The 17,583-nt window shown below is 39.3% G+C and overlaps 1 protein-coding gene across 2 annotated transcripts in view; it reads right to left on the bottom strand.

Annotated features, from left to right (window-relative positions):
- Positions 1-17,583, bottom strand: part of LOC126475029 (acetylcholinesterase-like) — a 215,684-nt gene that overhangs the window by 120,966 nt on the left and 77,135 nt on the right. For both annotated transcript variants that reach the window (XM_050102572.1, XM_050102570.1), the window contains one exon: positions 3,418-3,552. In XM_050102572.1, the coding sequence (XP_049958529.1) occupies positions 3,418-3,552 (135 nt within the window). The remainder of the gene's footprint in view (positions 1-3,417; positions 3,553-17,583) is intronic.

Below are 17,583 nucleotides of genomic sequence, written 5' to 3'. Positions count from 1 at the left end.
GATCACAAGTATACACAACATTTATTACCAGATACCCAGAATTAAAATATTTAACAGAACGACGACTAGCTGATCAGATCCGTGTAATAATAAAAAATAACACGATACCCCAGTCAGAATTAGAAAACATCAAACAACAAGTACAACAAATACTGGAACAAAATATTGTGCCATCAGAAGAAGAAGAAAATACAGTAATGGACTCAAACATCCCAGAGCAAACAAACAAAGAACACCACGCATCAATTAAACAATCAGAGGAAAACGAAATCTTAAGACGGCCACCAGAACAAGCACAAATAGAACATGAAGTGACACACACGTTAGATATAGAAGAAAAATTTCAACTAACATATATAGAATACAAAGACACAAATACAGACATTAGACCATTCTTGCATAGACCACCAAATAACCCACAAGTCGAAACAACAATAACAACTATCAACACAATCATACACAACAAAATAAATGAAAATTCAACTATGGAAGAGTTACAACTACTGGTTTATACAGGAGCACTCATTACACTGAATATACACACTAGGCAGAGATCAGAACAAACCAACACACAGAAGAAACCCACAAAACCAGCATGTCAACACAGGCTACAGATCAGAATAGAAAAACTGAGAAAAGACATCGGACAGCTAACACAATTAATAAGAAATGAAATATCAGAGAAAAAACGAAAAAGGTTAGATAAAATCTCACAACAAGAAGCGATAGAGCAATTAGATTAAAAGAAGCAGAAATTACAAGCATTGGCCAAACGACTTAGAAGATACAAAAAAAATTGAAAATAGAGGGAAACAAAACAAAACATTCAACACAAACCAAAAGAAATTTTATCAGACAATAGATAATACACACATTAAAATAGACAATCCACCAAACATAACAGACATGGAACACTTCTGGAGCAACATATGGTCAAACCCGGTACAACATCACAGGCATGCACGGTGGATACAAGCAGAGACAGACACATACAAGATGATACCACAACTGCCTGAAGTGATAATTTTGCAACATGAAGTCACCCGTGCAATTAATTCTACGCAAAATTGGAAAGCCCCTGGAAAAGATAAAATAGCAAATTTCTGGCTAAAGAAGTTCACCTCAACACATTCACATCTAACTAAATTATTTAACAGTTACATTGCAGACCCATACACATTCCCTGATACACTTACACATCGAATAACTTATCTGAAACCTAAAGATCAAGCAGACACACCAAACCCCGCAAAATATCGCCCCATAACATGCCTACCAACAATATGCAAAATATTAATTTCAGTCATTACACAGTAATTAATGACACATACAACACAGAACAAAATTATAAATGAAGAACAAAAAGCCTGTTGCAAAGGAGCACGAGGATGTAAATAGCAACTGATAATAGATGCAGAGGTGACATATCAAGCTAAAACTAAACAAAGGTCGCTACACTACGCATACATTGATTACCAAAAAGCTTTTGATAGTGTACCCCACTCATGGTTACTACAAATATTGTAAATATACAAAGTAGATCCTAAATTGATACAGTTCCTAAACATAGTAATGAAAAATTGGAAAACCACACTTAATATCCAAACAAATTAAAATAATAACACATCACAGCCAATACAGATTAAGCGTGGAATATACCAAGGAGACTCATTAAGTCCTTTCTGGTTCTGCCTTGCTCTGAACCCACTATCCAACAAGCTAAATAATACAAATTATGGATACTATATTACTGGAACATACCAACACAAAATCACACATTTGCTATACATGGATGATCTAAAACTACTGGCAGCAACAAATCAGCAACTCAACCAATTACTAAAGATAACAGACGTATTCAGCAATGATATAAATATGGCTTTTGGAACAGATAAATGTAAGAAAAGTAGCGTAGTCAAGGGAAAACACACTAAACAAGAAGATTACGTATCGGATAACCACAGCGACTGCATAGAAGCGATGGAAAAAACAGATGCCTATAAATATCTAGGATACAGACAAAAAATACGAATAGATAATACAAATATTAAAGAAGAACTAAAAGAAAAATATAGACAAAGATTAACAAAAATACTGAAAACAGAATTGACAGCAAGAAACAAGACAAAAGCTATAAATACCTATGCTATGCCAATATTGACCTACTCATTTGGAGTAGTGAAATGGAGTAACACAGACCTAGAAGCACTCAATACACTTGCACCATCATAATGCCACAAATATTGAATACATCACATACGTTCAGCAACAGAAAGATTCACATTAAGCAGAAAGGAAGGAGGAAGGGGATTTATCGACATCAGAAACCTTCGCTATGGACAGGTAGACAATTTAAGAAAATTCTTTATAGAACGGGCAGTAACTAGCAAAATACACAAAGCAATCACTCATATAAATACATCGGCTACACCATTGCAATTTCATAACCACTTCTACAACCCTTTAGATCACATAACATCAACAGATACGAAGTAAGTAAATTGGATAAAGAAAACACTACACGGTAAGCAACCGTATCATCTAACACAGCCACACATCGATTAAGATGCATTCAACACATGGCTAAGAAAAGGCAATATACACAGTGAGATGGAAGGATTCATGATTGCAATACAGGATCAAACAATAAACACCAGATATTACAGTAGGCATATTATTAAAGATCCCAATACCACAACAGATAAATGCAGACTTTGCAAACAACAAATAGAAACAGTAGATCACATCACAAGTGGATGTACAATACTAGCAAATACAGAGTACCCCAGAAGACATGACAATGTAGCAAAAATAATACATCAACAACTTGCCATAGAACATAAACTAATAAAACAACACGTTCCCACATACAAGTATGCACCACAAAATATACTGGATAACGATGAATACAAATTAAACTGGAACAGAACCATTATAACAGATAAAACAACACCACATAACAAACCTGACATCATACTCACCAATAAAAAGAAGAAATTAACACAACTAATCGAAATATCCATACCCAATACAACAAATATACAGAAGAAAACAGGAGAAAAATTGAAAAATACATCCAACTGGCTGAGGAAGTCAAGGACATGTGGCATCAGGATAAAGTTGACATTATACCAATCATACTATCAGCTACAGGAGTCATACCACACAATATCCACCAGCACATCAACGCAATACAGCTACATCCAAACGTACATATACAACTACAGAAATCTGTAGTTATTGATACATGTTCAATTACCCGAAAGTTCCTAAATGCAATGTAACATATACGGTACAGTTAAAAGGAAGTCACACTTGATCAAGGTCCGCGTCACTTTCCATTTTTAACCAGACGTAACGTCTGAGACAGGAAAGAGAAATAATAATGAAACAAGAGCCGTGCCTATGGCCACTCACCTCGAAGCGTAGGTCGCCAACCGGCGGCTCGGCGTACGGAATGCCCAGGAAGGCGGAGTACGTCGTGTTGTAGGCGCTCGTGGCTGTGCTGCCTCTCAGTACGCCCTCCTGCACGGCCACCAGCACCTCGTCACCCTGCCGTAGCGTTGTTAGATTTGAGTAAGCGAACGTCACAAAAAATTCGAAATACAAAATCTTAAATCTGTTTATGTTTTAAATATGAAAACTGTTTGGTTGAGCCGTCCGGGGTGGCCGAGCGGTTCTAGGCGCTACAGTCTGGAAACGCGACCGCTACGGTCGCAGGTTCGAATCCTGCCTCGGACATGGATGTGTGTGATGTCTTTAGGTCAGTTAGGTTTAAGCAGTTCTAAGTTCTAGGGGACTGATGACCTCAGCAGTTAAGTTCCATAGTGCTCAGAGCCATTTGAATCATTTTTTTGTTTGGTTGATGACCAATTCTCCGCAGTATCTAGATAAATATTTACTTGTAAACAAAAAGCCTTATTTATAACATGTCAGTACGAGAAATGTGATTAGTTTGTTGAACACCATGTTTCCTCTACTGGCTTATTACACTGACGGAAAAATACAGCAATCTCAAAAAATAATCAATGTAGATTAATAAAATTTCGGGAATACATTTGTCTAGGTAATATATTTAAGTGATATAACACTGCTAGAAAATAGGTTAATATAAGCGCTAGATAAGCCATTCGAAAATAGAAACGCTGGTACATTAGTAATCGGTGTAACAGACAGAACGTTGAATGCAAGCATGCACCCGTGCTTGCCTTGAGTTGTACAGGTGCCAGATGTCAGTTTGTAGGTTGGAGTTCCATGCCCGTTGCACTTGGTCGGTAAATACTGGGACGGTTAATGCTGGTCTTGGATGACGCTGGAGTTGTCGGCAAATGATGTCACATACGTGAGCGACTAGAGACAGATCCGTTGATCGATAAGGCCAAGGCAACATGCCGACACTCTGTAGAGCAGCTTGGGTTACAACAGCGGTATGTGGGCGAGCGTTATCCAGCGGGAAAATCTCCCACGGGACGATGTTCATGAATGGCAGCACAACAGGCCGAATTGCCACGCTGACGTACGGTTTTGCAGTCAGGGTTCGCGGTATAACTGCGACTGTGTTCCTGCTGTCATAGGAAATCACTCCCCAGACCATAACTCCAGGTGTAGGTCGAGCGTCTCTAGCACGCACACAGATTGGTTGTAGGCCCTCAGGTGGCCTCCTCCTAACCGACACATGGCTATCGCTGGCACCGAGGCTGAACCAACTTTCATTAGAAAACACAATAGACCTCCACCATCACCTCCAATGAGCTCTCGCTTGACACCACTGAAATCGCAAATGGTGGTGGTTTAGGGGCAGTGGAATACACACTAAGAGGCGTCTGGCTTGGAAGTGTCTTTGAAATAACCTATTTGTAACAGTTTGTTGCGACTGTGGTGCCCTTCTCTCTTGGTAGCGCCACATGGCCATCTGGAGACCGGTCTTCTTGCGACCGTGCATTTTCATGACCATCGCTGCAAGTACTTATTTACAATGGCTAAATTCCTGCTAAGTTTCCCTGTATTATCGCAGAAGGAACACTCAGGTTCTCGCAGCCTTATTACATGACCTCGTTCCAACTCAGTGAGATGTTAGTAAAGGGGTTTTTGTCCCTTATAAATTTTCTTGACCAACCGACTCATTCGTCCACTCTCAAACGTAACTAACACTCACGACCGTAACAGAGTGTATTTAAAGCAAACCTGATTTACATCCTCAGAAAGGCACGAACTGACATCATCTTTCATATGTAGGAACATGGCTACCCGCATCGTTTATGTTACGCAATACCTTCTTGGTGTTGCGATTTTTTTTGTCAGGGTATTAGTTTGGTTGTTTAACTGTGCAGCATTATTTAGCAGCACTTTCCAAATTTCTTTTCTCCGTTATTTAATTATAGTTGTTAAACCATGAGTGTTATATTTTGTTATGTACTTTTTTATATATTGGGTATTTTGCCTGCTATTCTGCCCTGAAAATCGCGAACATTCAAAGCGTAATGTAGTACTTATTTGGTGATTTGTGTTCAGCAAATTGATATATTGTTCATTTATTTATTTATTTATTGGTATTTCCGTGCCAGTTTACTTGTAGAATGTCTTTTGCCATAGTAAATACTGTAACGAGATTGCATCACAGTATAACAGTTTAATCTTAGTGTGATTCCGAAAGAAATTTCCAGGAGACTAGGATGACATATTGTTAGACTAGTATGACGTATTGCTACAAACCATTGCAATTTAGTCTGAGTGATTTATAATCAACGATGATGCAAAGCGATTTGCTACCAGTATGTTAGATCAAAATGCGAGTATCACGGAAACGCTTTTCTAACCCAAATGGAAACTCCTGGCGAGAAGATGACGTTCTTTTCGTGAAAAATAGCTAATGTTTAGAGGATCGACAGATTGCAGAACAATTCCACTACCATCATCGTACATTTTGCGTCGTACGACCTCAAACAGAGTATAAGGGACATAAAGGCTCGTACAGAAGCATACGGACAGTCGTTTTTTCCTCGCTAGGGGTTTGCTAATGGAACAGGAAAGGGATAGGTAGCAGTAGAACACTTCGCCAGGGAAGATAAAGGATCCCACGTTCGAGTCCCGGTCCAACAACAGTTTTAATCTGCTACGAAGTTTCATACCTGTTGATGTTGGATTGCTGGCCACGGTGACCGAGCGGTTCTAGGCGCTTCAGTCCACAACCGCGCGACTGCTCCGGTCGCAGGTTCGAATCCTGCCTCGGGCATGGATGTGTGTTATGTCCTTGGTTAGTTAGGTTTAAGTAGTTCTAAGTTTAAGGGGACTGATGACCTCAGATAGTGCTCAGAGCCATTTGAACCATTTTTTTATGTTGGATTACAGCACCGTAAATGCATTGAATGATTATATCCGTCATCTTGAACTTCCATGACGCAGCAGCCACTATCGATAGCATTCGCAGTTAAGAGTCAACATTAACAATGTAAATCAGAACTTCTTCAGTGATTTTTATTCAGCAAATTTATATCTTGACCATTATTTATTTATTTATTTACTGGTATTTCGGTGTCAGTATACCTGTAGAATATCTTTTGCTATAGTAAATACTATAACGAGATTGCATCAGTCGTAGGGAGCACGGTACAGTCTCTAAGAGAGTAATACACACAATGTTCCAACCTCCATGACATATCTTCCCCTTTGCATGGTCATTACGTCTTTCGCTGTGCAACTTTTGTCAACTGTTTACTCTTTACAGGCTTTCATTAGCACTTTAGAATTGCCGTAAATAATACAAAACATTAACGGCAGGAAATTTTATGTATCATTGCTTGCAATTAGTATAAGCACTATTCCGTATTTTGATTTCCACTTATCAGTGAATCTCTGCCGTTTCATCCTTACGATGTCTATTTTGATCATTTTGAGTAGTTACTGAGGATAAATTACTTGAATTAAGGCACTCCTTTTAGTATAGCTGCTGATAAATTGAAATGAAACTGCAGAATATCTCTCTATGTTATGTTTTCAAATGCAAAGCCATTGGTCGTCTCCATAAATTTATACTATAGACATTAATTACAATTAACTGGTGAATATATTGCAAAGTCGACGTTAGGATACTTAGTCTGTTCAGTATGTGACATGTGAGATTTATTTATGCTCACATTCCTTACTTCTGAGCGAAAGACTTGATAGGCAATCTTTGGTCCTTACAAAATTCAGTGAGATAGTAAATTAGCGAGTGAGCATACTGCAGCGACCAGGGATAAAAAGGACCGCTACGGTGTTGAGATGGTGGAGTGGCGGAGTGGTGAGGTGGTTGTGTTAGCCAGTGCTGGCTAGGAAACCTCAGCTGTAAAGTAAATCATCTTTACTGAGTTTCGCACTACAAGAGCGCCGGCCACGGCGTGCCACACTTCACGCGGGCGACGTGTAGGGGCCGCGCACGGGCCATGGCTCGGCTTGTCTGGAGCGACATTTCATTTACAACTGCGGTGCTGCATTTTTAGGTCGGCACAACTATCGTCAGTTCGACAGAATCGTGGTCTCGATCTGTTTTCCCTTCGCTACTTGTTCGTGGCGTGAAGGACTTTGACAAGTCCCGTGGCTGTTTGCACAAAAAGGGGTAGTCAAGCGATCTATCATCACAACCCTTTAAAAATGAATGGGAATGACAGATTAGACAGACGAGTATTCTCAGTATACATTGAGCAGTCACATAAGCGACACGTACTGGAAATTTGCTGTGAAACGATATTACAATACCATGCACAAATAATTGAAAGATTTAGCTGCTAATGAAAGAGCAACAAATTACAACGATAGATAGGATTCACTGTTCTATACAAGAGGTACTTCGTGCTAGACTTTGCAGGCATTCAGCGCGAGAAGTAATTAGTGCTACAAATAGTAAAATTTCTAAAGCCGCACGCAATATTATTTCGTTGGAATAAAACCAAAACTATGGGGACTTTATATATTGGTGCAAAGTAGCTTGGTTAAGACAAGGAGCAAGCCTGGAACGATGTTTCAATTTAAAACTCACTATTGTTGAATTTACGACGAAAAAAGTTGTTCTGGTACGACAATTATAGCACCCAGAATGCATTGTATGCGTCGTATTTTAAGTGCACTAGACTGCACTCTGTCCACAGTAAAACATTGCAACGTGAGAAACTACTTCTTTCCGATCTGATGGGGAAATGTTTTTAAAAAATCACTTTATAGAAGGGACACTTTCTGAGAAACCAAGGTCAGTTCTCTAAGCTCACTGCCATTAAAGAAAACGCGAGGTTTGAAGAATTCATTGTGGTCTTGAAAGAATTACAGGGATCGTTTGCTAATCTTTTTGAGAACACTGCCAATGACATATCTGTTTTTGAACGGCTATCTAGACGGTTTGCCCTTTCAGTTGAAAGCGCTCCTGTACACGAGCAGATGTATCTGATTGATCTGCAAGGTAATTCCCGCTTTAATGACAAATCCTTTTACGTTAAAACTTTGTATGATGCTGTCCTCAAGTAGAATTTCCTCGCCTCCATAATTAAGTAGCAAAAGTGCTACAATACATCCACATATCTGTGTGAAAGACTTTTCCTCAATTTTAAAACCAAATAAAGTCACGATTATGTAGCAACCTGAGTTCTAAAAATCTGTGAAATTGTCTGCGTCTCTCCATACTCCGTCAGTTAGTAGCAGATAAAAAATTATATTATCTCTTACAATTAAACAGTGCTGAAAATGTGTTTGCGATCTGTGTTGTTGAGAAATGTCACGTTTAAAATCAAGTAATATGCAGTGTGACTGCGCTGCCATTTAAATGTGATGCTTTCGCAGTTTCCCCCTGTCCCCCTTCCTTCCGCTCAGACAGCGTAGTGTGGCGGTGGGGGAGTGTGCAGTGAGGCTGAGCGCTATGGCACTCTTGGCAGAGTGCCGTTCACGAGCCGAAATCTAGACCGGCCCTGCACTCAATGATGGAAGTGCTGCAGGCGCTGGGTCTGCTGGCTATGCCGTCAGCAGCGGAAGACCGGTGACGTGTGACGTATGCGACGTGCGTTGCTAGCTCTGGTTGCTTCACACAGCAACCATGTTCCGGGTATCACTATGTGTCCATGAGCAAGAAGTGCGAGCGACGCGAACATCTGCCAGGGTTCTTGCAGAGGTCCACCCTGGTCGCCAATGACTGCCCTCTAAGGCAGAAGTTAGGCTGCTACTGTAAAACATGGAAATGGCTCATCTGTTGTACTGCTCCAGTTTCATGGTTGGGTACTTCGGTCTCGGTTATAAGAGATGTTTTTATTTTTTACTATTAACTGAGTAAAAAACGAAACATCAATTAGATGTAGCAGCAGTGCAAAGTTTTTTCGTTTTTAAATACACCTTTTTTACAGAACATATAAATTTTATTCGTAAAATTTCCATTGCTTCGAAATGTTGCGTTATTACAGAAAATAGGAAAAGCGAATAACAATGTCAACAGAAGAGAGCAGCAGAACTGGTACAGCAGTGGTGAGACAAAAATATACCTGTTACCAGGTGGCGTAGCCTGTAAGATGGCACGCTTGCGCATGCGATTTGCAAGACTTAACCCCATCTCGTCTGTATGGTAGTTCCTCGCTGCTGTCGTCGGACACCAGCTGTGTTACAGAATGGCACCATCCCTAATCTGGGAGTAATTTTATGAAGTATGATACCAATGAAGTACAACGCTCTGTTTGCTTTAAAAGGTTAAAAACTGGAGGAGCCACAACCAACTTGTGGCAATATATAAGGAGAAAATGTAAAACGCAACAAAAATTCATTCACTGTTTGCAACGAAAATAGCAGCTGATCTGCTGCCTATGTCTACATAGTATGCGTTTTTCAGCTTGTACGCTATGGAATCAGAGAAATTAACACCAAAAATAGCAGTTCAATCTCAGTTTTTTCCCTTCAGTAGTGTCTTAGTAATTTCCAAATAGCAGTATGGTTCTCGATTACAGCATGATTTAAGCGCAGTTTAAAATATTAGAATCAGTATGAGACTACTAGTAACTTTTTTTATAGTAGATATCTACTTATCACTTTCAGAGAAAAACAGTGAAGGGTGGACGCTCTAAATTATCTTCTACTTGTCCGTTTATTTTAATATTATGATTTTACGTATCTTGAAACTGATGTATTCAAAAGTTTTCAATCTTTGTTCGATTTCTATGTTCATTTATTATAAAAAACAGAAAATGGCTTATTTCATAAAGCAGTTATTTCGAGCAGTTTTAGTAGTTCAGTTAAACTGGAGTTGAAATAAATCAATATAACTGAAAAACGGTTGCTTCAGCGATAGCCACCATCTCTAGAATAACATGGTCGAGACTTTAATGGCCCCGGCGTCGCGAAGGGTGCTGCTAGATTGCTCATAACTGTGCTACACTCAATGGGAGTTTTTAGTGGTTAATGGCATGTTTGTTGTGCCAATATGTTGCTTCCAGGCACGTACAGATCAACATCTTCGTGGTCCAACAGTGTGGAAAATCCCCTCAGGCCTGCTCGCATTTGCACGCTTTTATGCGACATTGCCAAAATTCCATCGCTGTTCATTCTGTATGGGTTTGCAGGCTTTAGCTTGTTAGAATATTTGTTTGTTCTGAATCTCCTAACAACAACTATGAGGCAATTTCTGTAGCTGGAATCGACAATACTGCTCTGTTGTAGCTACATATTGATCACTTTGGTGTAAATCATCTGGTGATACAATGAGATACTAAATTTTATAAACCTTCTGTATGCCTATCTTTATACTTCAAAATACACTATTTCCTTCTATAAACAGCTGTGTAGTTTGAAACTTCCTAAAAGACTCAAACTTCGTTCTGGACTAGAACTGTAGTCTGAGACCTTCACTTTTCAATGGCATGTGTTCTTCCGAGTATCTGAGCACGATTTATGACACGCTCTCTAAGGAAAAGTCCCAGGTTCCAAGCCCCGGTCTAGTACGCAGTTTTAATCTGCCAGAAACTTTCAAATCAGAGTACCGTCCACTGCAGAATGAATATTCATTCTCGTACATAATTACATGTTATTGGTGTCTCTCACTTAAGGGGAGTACATATGGCGGAATTGGTCAAAAAGGGACATTTCCGGATTATTGTCTCTTATTAATATTTGATCTCTCCTGAATAATGCGATGCATTATTTGTCGAAAAATTCCAATTGGAAGTGTAGTTTTCATCATTTCAAAGTTAACAGTGTGTGTGTAAAATTATCCGGTCGTTCTGCACTGACTTGCCTAACTATCTTTATCTCTTGAACTATTCAATCTAGAAGGCTGTGGTTTGCAGCTATTTATTCCTTGAAATCATGTTAATGTTCGTGTTAAGAGTTTGGATGCACTGTGTAAACAGAAATGGCGGTATAGCACATGCATTTTGTTTATTTACTTTGTGGGTGTCATGATTCATAAGCTTTGAGCTGAAAACATAGTGGTTTGGTGTGTTGTTATACGCTCTTATACTTCTTTTCAACATGACGAAAAGAAACGGTTGTTTTAAGAAGCGACATTTCCATGGGAATCAGTATATCACAAAACCTGAATCCAGTGTTGATCCTGAAATAGATTTTTCACAGACCCGTGATAAGAACACGCCTACTAGTGCTTCGAAGAGGAAACTTGGAGACCATGAGGATTTATTTATTGGAAAAGATCAAAATAGTTTAGGTTATGTTCTTTTAGATTTCAGTGTGTTAGGACAAGTTTTGCAAGATGCTGTGTCATGTAAGGTTTGTGGTGGGCAAATTAGCATCTCTGAGGATTGGACTGGGCTGGACTGGCTAACAAACTTGATATTCAGTGCGAAGTTTGCAGGCTCTCGACATCATTTTGGACTTCTGAAAAGTGCAAGAATGACTTGTTTGAGTGCAATGTTAGATTCCTGCATGGAATGAGGTGCACTGGGAAAGGATTGACTGCAGCTGAAGTATTACGTGCAACGCTGAACTTGCGAAACCCACCAACCAGATCAAGTAAGTACACAGAAGCAGTTGGTGAATGTGTCAAATCTGTTGCTGTTGCTTCTATGAAAGCTGCTGCTAAAGAAGCAGTATAATTACACAACAGACATATCTGTGGAAGTTGATGGCACATGGCAGAAGAGAGGTCACACATCAAAAAAATTCAGTTGCAACTGTCACTAGTGTTGACACAGGTAAAGTTTTAGACACTGAAGTGCTAACTAAATACTGTCATCAGTGTAAATCAGTTGATGAAACAAATGAAAGCCATAAAACAAATTGTGCTAAGAATTATGAGGGAACTAGAGGGGGTATGGAGGCTAATGCAGTTGTTTCTATGTTCAGACGTTCACAACAGGAGAGAGATGTGTGTTACACTGAGTACTTGGGTGATGGTGATTAAAAAGCTTACAAATCAGCAGTGGAAAGCCAACCTTATGGTAATAACAGATTGTTAAGATTGAATGTGTGGTCCACCTTCAAAAACGGATTTGAACACGTCTCCAAAAGCTGAAGCAGACAAAAGGAAAGGAGAAGTTATCAGATGGAAGGCCTGTAAATGGTAAACGAAGACTTACAGACAAAAACATTGATTAACTCAAGCATTATTATGGAATGGCAATAAGAAAGAATAGACATGATCTACAAGGGATAAAACGAGCAGTGTGGGTTACATTCTTCCACAAATCTTCCGCTGACGATACACCTATACATGGTCTATGCCCCCTAGTGCTGATTCATGGTGCAAGTACCGCAAAGCTCAGGCAGCGGGTAGCGAGGAACGATTTAGGCACAAAAATAATCATACCATCTGCAGTGATGGAAGCTATTAAACCAATATATAGAGAATTAGCTGATCCAAACCTTCTTTCTAAATGTCTCCATGGTCGAACACAAAACCCGAATGAGTCTTTCAATAATTTAATTTGGACCCGCATACCAAAAAATGTTAGCACTGAATAGGGAATCATGGAGGAATTTTATAAGGGGACTATGCTCCAGACTGAACGCTGAAAGGCATAGTCAGTCTTAAATGATGATGATGATGATGATACCAAAAAATGTCTTTGTTGGCAGGAAAACTCTATGGTTGGGTGTTTGTGATGCTCCGATAACGTTTAATGATGGTATAAAGGGACGAATTGGGGTACTAGAGGAACTTGGTATCACTCCAGGTGCCAACACACTGCAAGCCTTTCAGCGAATGCATCGACTTAGGATCATGAAAGCCCAGCGTGCAGCAGAGAAAATGACTGAAGAAGCAAGAGGCAGGAAAAGAAGGAAGCTTCTAGGTTTGCAGGATAGTCAACAACAGGATCCAGATAATGCTGATTATGGGCCTGGCTGTTTCTAGAAACTGGCATGCCTCCATGTGTAAGTTAATATTAAATAAAATGTTTGAACTTGATTTGCCGGAAATGGCATTTTTAAAATTATTTGACCCATTATCTCAGGAACTATTACAGATACATATCTCTAATTTCCACTATGTTACCGCTTAGTACACTGCAGCTACTGAACCTCCCAAAACAAAACATCTCTACCTCTAACGGATTTTTACTTACGGAAGAAAAAGTGGACTTTTAAAAGAAAATATTGAACAACATTTTAAAAAAATTAGAACTAGCTAACTATTTCTCTGTACATTTTGATTCTGGTTCAGTAATCAGAAAAGGAGTGATACTATACATCCCAAAAATTTCAGGTCTCTGTCACAGGTTCTGAGATAATGAGTCATCAATATTGCAAATTTAACACTGTGTGTATAGGACATACGTACTCCCATTAAATAAGTTGACGATGAACGGAATAACGGGTTCCCTTACACACTTAGTTCGTTACCTTTCCGTAGTCTCAAAAACATTTTAATTTTTTACGTTACCTGGGTTTATAACAAAATATCCCTATAATTCAGTGATGTAATGATTTACAAAAGCGTGCGACTTCATTCATAGAGTCAAAATCCTTAGGAAAATTAAACCACTGGAGAATATTTATCGTCTTCCTATTTTTTATTTGCTAGATGATGGTAATTTATCAAAGAATGAATCTTAATTATGTACAATGGGAGACAAGCGTATTCGCAGATGCATCTCTGCCTGAGGCGGAGACGTACGTACTTTTTTCTGTATTTTGCCACACATGTGGCTTATGGTAAGTATTAAAATATCCTTCGTCTACGTGATATATTATTTAGTCTTTCCACTTAACGCTGGCATTTCGTAGCCCTTGGTGGAACACCATTGGTTAGTATGGTCAACAAAAGTGCTCAATAATTTTTCGTTCAAACCGAACACAACAGCACTCTAAGTTTGTATTTGAACAGAACTATACTACATAATCCTGCATACTTCAGAATTGAAATATTTTAGTTATCTGGTTGTTGGTAGCAAGGTAAAGTCTTCTCAAAATGGTTACACTACAGTACATTGGAAATATTCACAATAGCACTTCATGTGGACAAAAGTATATTGATGCCGACTACTGCTCTTTCTGAAAAGCTCCGCATTTGCCAACAACATGTAGGGCTCAGTTTTATTACCACCACACCGTTACACTTTGGGAAGGCTTCCAGTAATCCCTGGCACACTAAAACAAAAATTTGTTTCCATCATTCCTGAAATATTGTTAACACATGTTGCCATCGTTTTTATTCAGATAATCTGCCACGCTGTTCACACTCTCGTTCAAGTTGGGGCTTCAAGCGGTACAGGTTAGCAAACCTTAATGATCTTCAAAATACAAGACAATAATATGGCTGCGAGATATGCCATGCTCTTATACGAAAGGACTGCATTATGGTTTATTAATCCATTTTAAAGACATTTACATTTAGTTTGCAGTCAACAAAAGACGGGATCCATGCACAGATCAAGAAGAAGAGCCGCAGTCCATCATAGCATCTCTGCAGTAATTCGTTATCGCGCTCGCGGACTCTGGTATGCATGACTTACTAGACATCTGCCGGGTTCACTCACCCATCTATCACGTTAGGTATGTATTGTAACTCGTCACTAAGTAGATCAACCTTCAGCTGCTCCAACATTGGACTCCAATCGGTATTGTGTAAAAACAGCTGAAGCTTTCCAGATAAAACTGACGTTTTTAACAACTACATCTTTAGCTATATATTTATTTATTTCTCAATAGTCACCATGACAACGAACACATTTCCACCGACGAGAGACCATTTTACTGATATCATCACTGCAGAATATTTGATTTTGTTGATGAAGCTACAACCTTACCTGTGCTTGTACCTCTTCATCACTGCTGAAGTGAAGTCCTCAAAGGTGTTCTTCGAAACAGATGAAAATCGGATGGGGCCAAGTCGGGACCCTATGGATAATCGACTACACTAAACCCAAGGTAACGGACTGTTGCAGATGTCGCAATCCTCGTGTGCGATCCGGTATTGTCATGCTGAAGAAGGGGGTGTTCATGTGAGGACGAAGTGTCCGAACTCGAAATTCGATTACAGCACTCTATTTCTCACGCATCGACATGGTTACATTATACTACGCCATGTTACACGCTGCAGTTCTGAGTCCTCTAGCGGCAGATTACTGTAAATGCGTAGACATGAAAAATAAAGATTTTTCTGTGGCTTTCGTAAAGCCATTCAGCTAAATTCGGGATGGATCTTTGGTAAGAAACACACTGAATTTCTTCCGCATATTTATCCATTTCGACCCCGTGATCCGTCCCTAATTACTTTGTTACAGCCAGGACGCTCAAGCCTAGTGCTACTTCTTCCTTTACATTTCTTCGTACGTAAATAAGAGCGTTGCTTTTGCCCACTCCAAGCGGCATTGAGCATAACGCCTCATGGTCTGCAAGCAGTGCAACCGTTAACCGGAGTTTTACTGTTTTTCTATACCGACTTTCGTACGTGAGCTGCGCTGGAAGGCAGGTGGTTTGGGGTTTCTATCGCAAACTTTTTCAGTCTGCCAGGTAAGTTATTTGGTTTAATGATGTAGTCTTCACAAATTATAGCTAAAAATGGAGATGGTCGCAATTTAAACCCGTCAGATAAAATGCTGAGATGCTCAGCCGTGTAAGGACCAAACAATCATGTCAATCACACAATTATGTCCATTAACTGATTCTGGCAAAAGAAACGTAACTGCAGTATCTGCGGATCTTGACGTCAAATAGAGTAAGTTCAGTGGCATGTCTGGAGAGCTACAAAAACATACTGTATATGAAACACTGGTTGTAGGTATCGCAGTACTTACCTTTACCGAGGTTGCCATCCACAACAGAATAAGTAAAAGCCGGATTGTCTGTATGCTCCACATTCTTCTGCGGCTGATCCACACCGTAACATCGGTCAGTAATTCTACAGCAGATAGGCACGTCTGTACGACGGTTGAGTGAGGAATGTATTGGGTAGGGAGAGAGGGAGAAGAGAGATCGGAAGATAACATTCATTTCGCTCTCCTGCAGTAATAGATTGTCAGACTTTAATTACGTGATTACTTTGTGAAAAGTTTCATGTCGAGAACAGGTGACAGGAGATATCGATAAGCTATTTACAGTCCACTGATAATAAGATGTTCAGCGGTAGGAGTATTAGCTCGCCTTTATGCCATAGAACGAGGTGAAAACAGTGAAATCCTTACTGCAAAGACAAAATATGTCAGGCGAAACCGTTGCAGTAAAGAACTGCAGGAATCAGAATGTCATAACACACAGCAACACACTAGATGTGTTTGCTTCGGTTCATAAAAAGTATCCATTGCACAAGTAAGCATCTTACAATCTCTCTACGTGAGACTACCATATGTTTGTACGTCAAAGCTGAATTTTGCTGGTTTTTCACATACGACTTTTTTTAGCTTTTGTTGTGGTCTTTTACACTAAACATGTGCAAAAGGTTCCGAACTTTCTATGTTCTATTTGAACAATTCTTCTTAGATATGCACAGACACTTTAGCACATTTTTGTACTTCTGATACCGCACTGACTATATTCGTTGTTTAAACAGTCAATAAATATTCTTTACATAGTTTACATACATGTAAACCCATCGTTAGCAATACTTAGATGAGTATCATGTCAATATTTATTACATGTGAAATGTAACGGTTGAATTGAGTATCCTCAGTATTTTATCTACATTTCATTGCGGTAACGAAGCTGCTGCCTGTGGCTTTAGGAATAGCCTCTTGGTCCTGCGTCTTTCACAGTTTTGCAGTAGGACTATTTGATACTGCAATTTTATAAATGTTAAATTATGACTTAACTGTTATTCCTGAGATATAACAGTGTCATTGTGAGGTTTTTATTACTGTAAAAGTTCTTACAAACATGAACATAAACCTAGTGAGGTAGCGATTTTTGCTGATTTGGTTTTCAGTTGGAAGACTGGTTTGATGCAGATGTCATGTTGGTCTATCCTCTTCATGCAATTCCATTTCTACATAACGACGTAGATCCACGAGAAACTGCTTCCCAACATTTGTCTCCAACTCTGAATCGACCATTCCTTCATGCCTTACGATGTCCTATCCATCAGTCCTTACTTTTGTTCACATCGTGATAATGGCTATTTTCTCCTTTTTTTTTTTTTTTTTACTTACCTCAGTACTTATTCGATCAAACCGCTTAATCTTCAGCTTTCTC

Source organism: Schistocerca serialis, chromosome 4 (genome assembly GCF_023864345.2).
Source record: "Schistocerca serialis cubense isolate TAMUIC-IGC-003099 chromosome 4, iqSchSeri2.2, whole genome shotgun sequence".
Taxonomy (NCBI): Eukaryota; Metazoa; Arthropoda; class Insecta; order Orthoptera; family Acrididae; genus Schistocerca; species Schistocerca serialis.
This window is presented reverse-complemented; position numbering and strand designations above follow the sequence as displayed.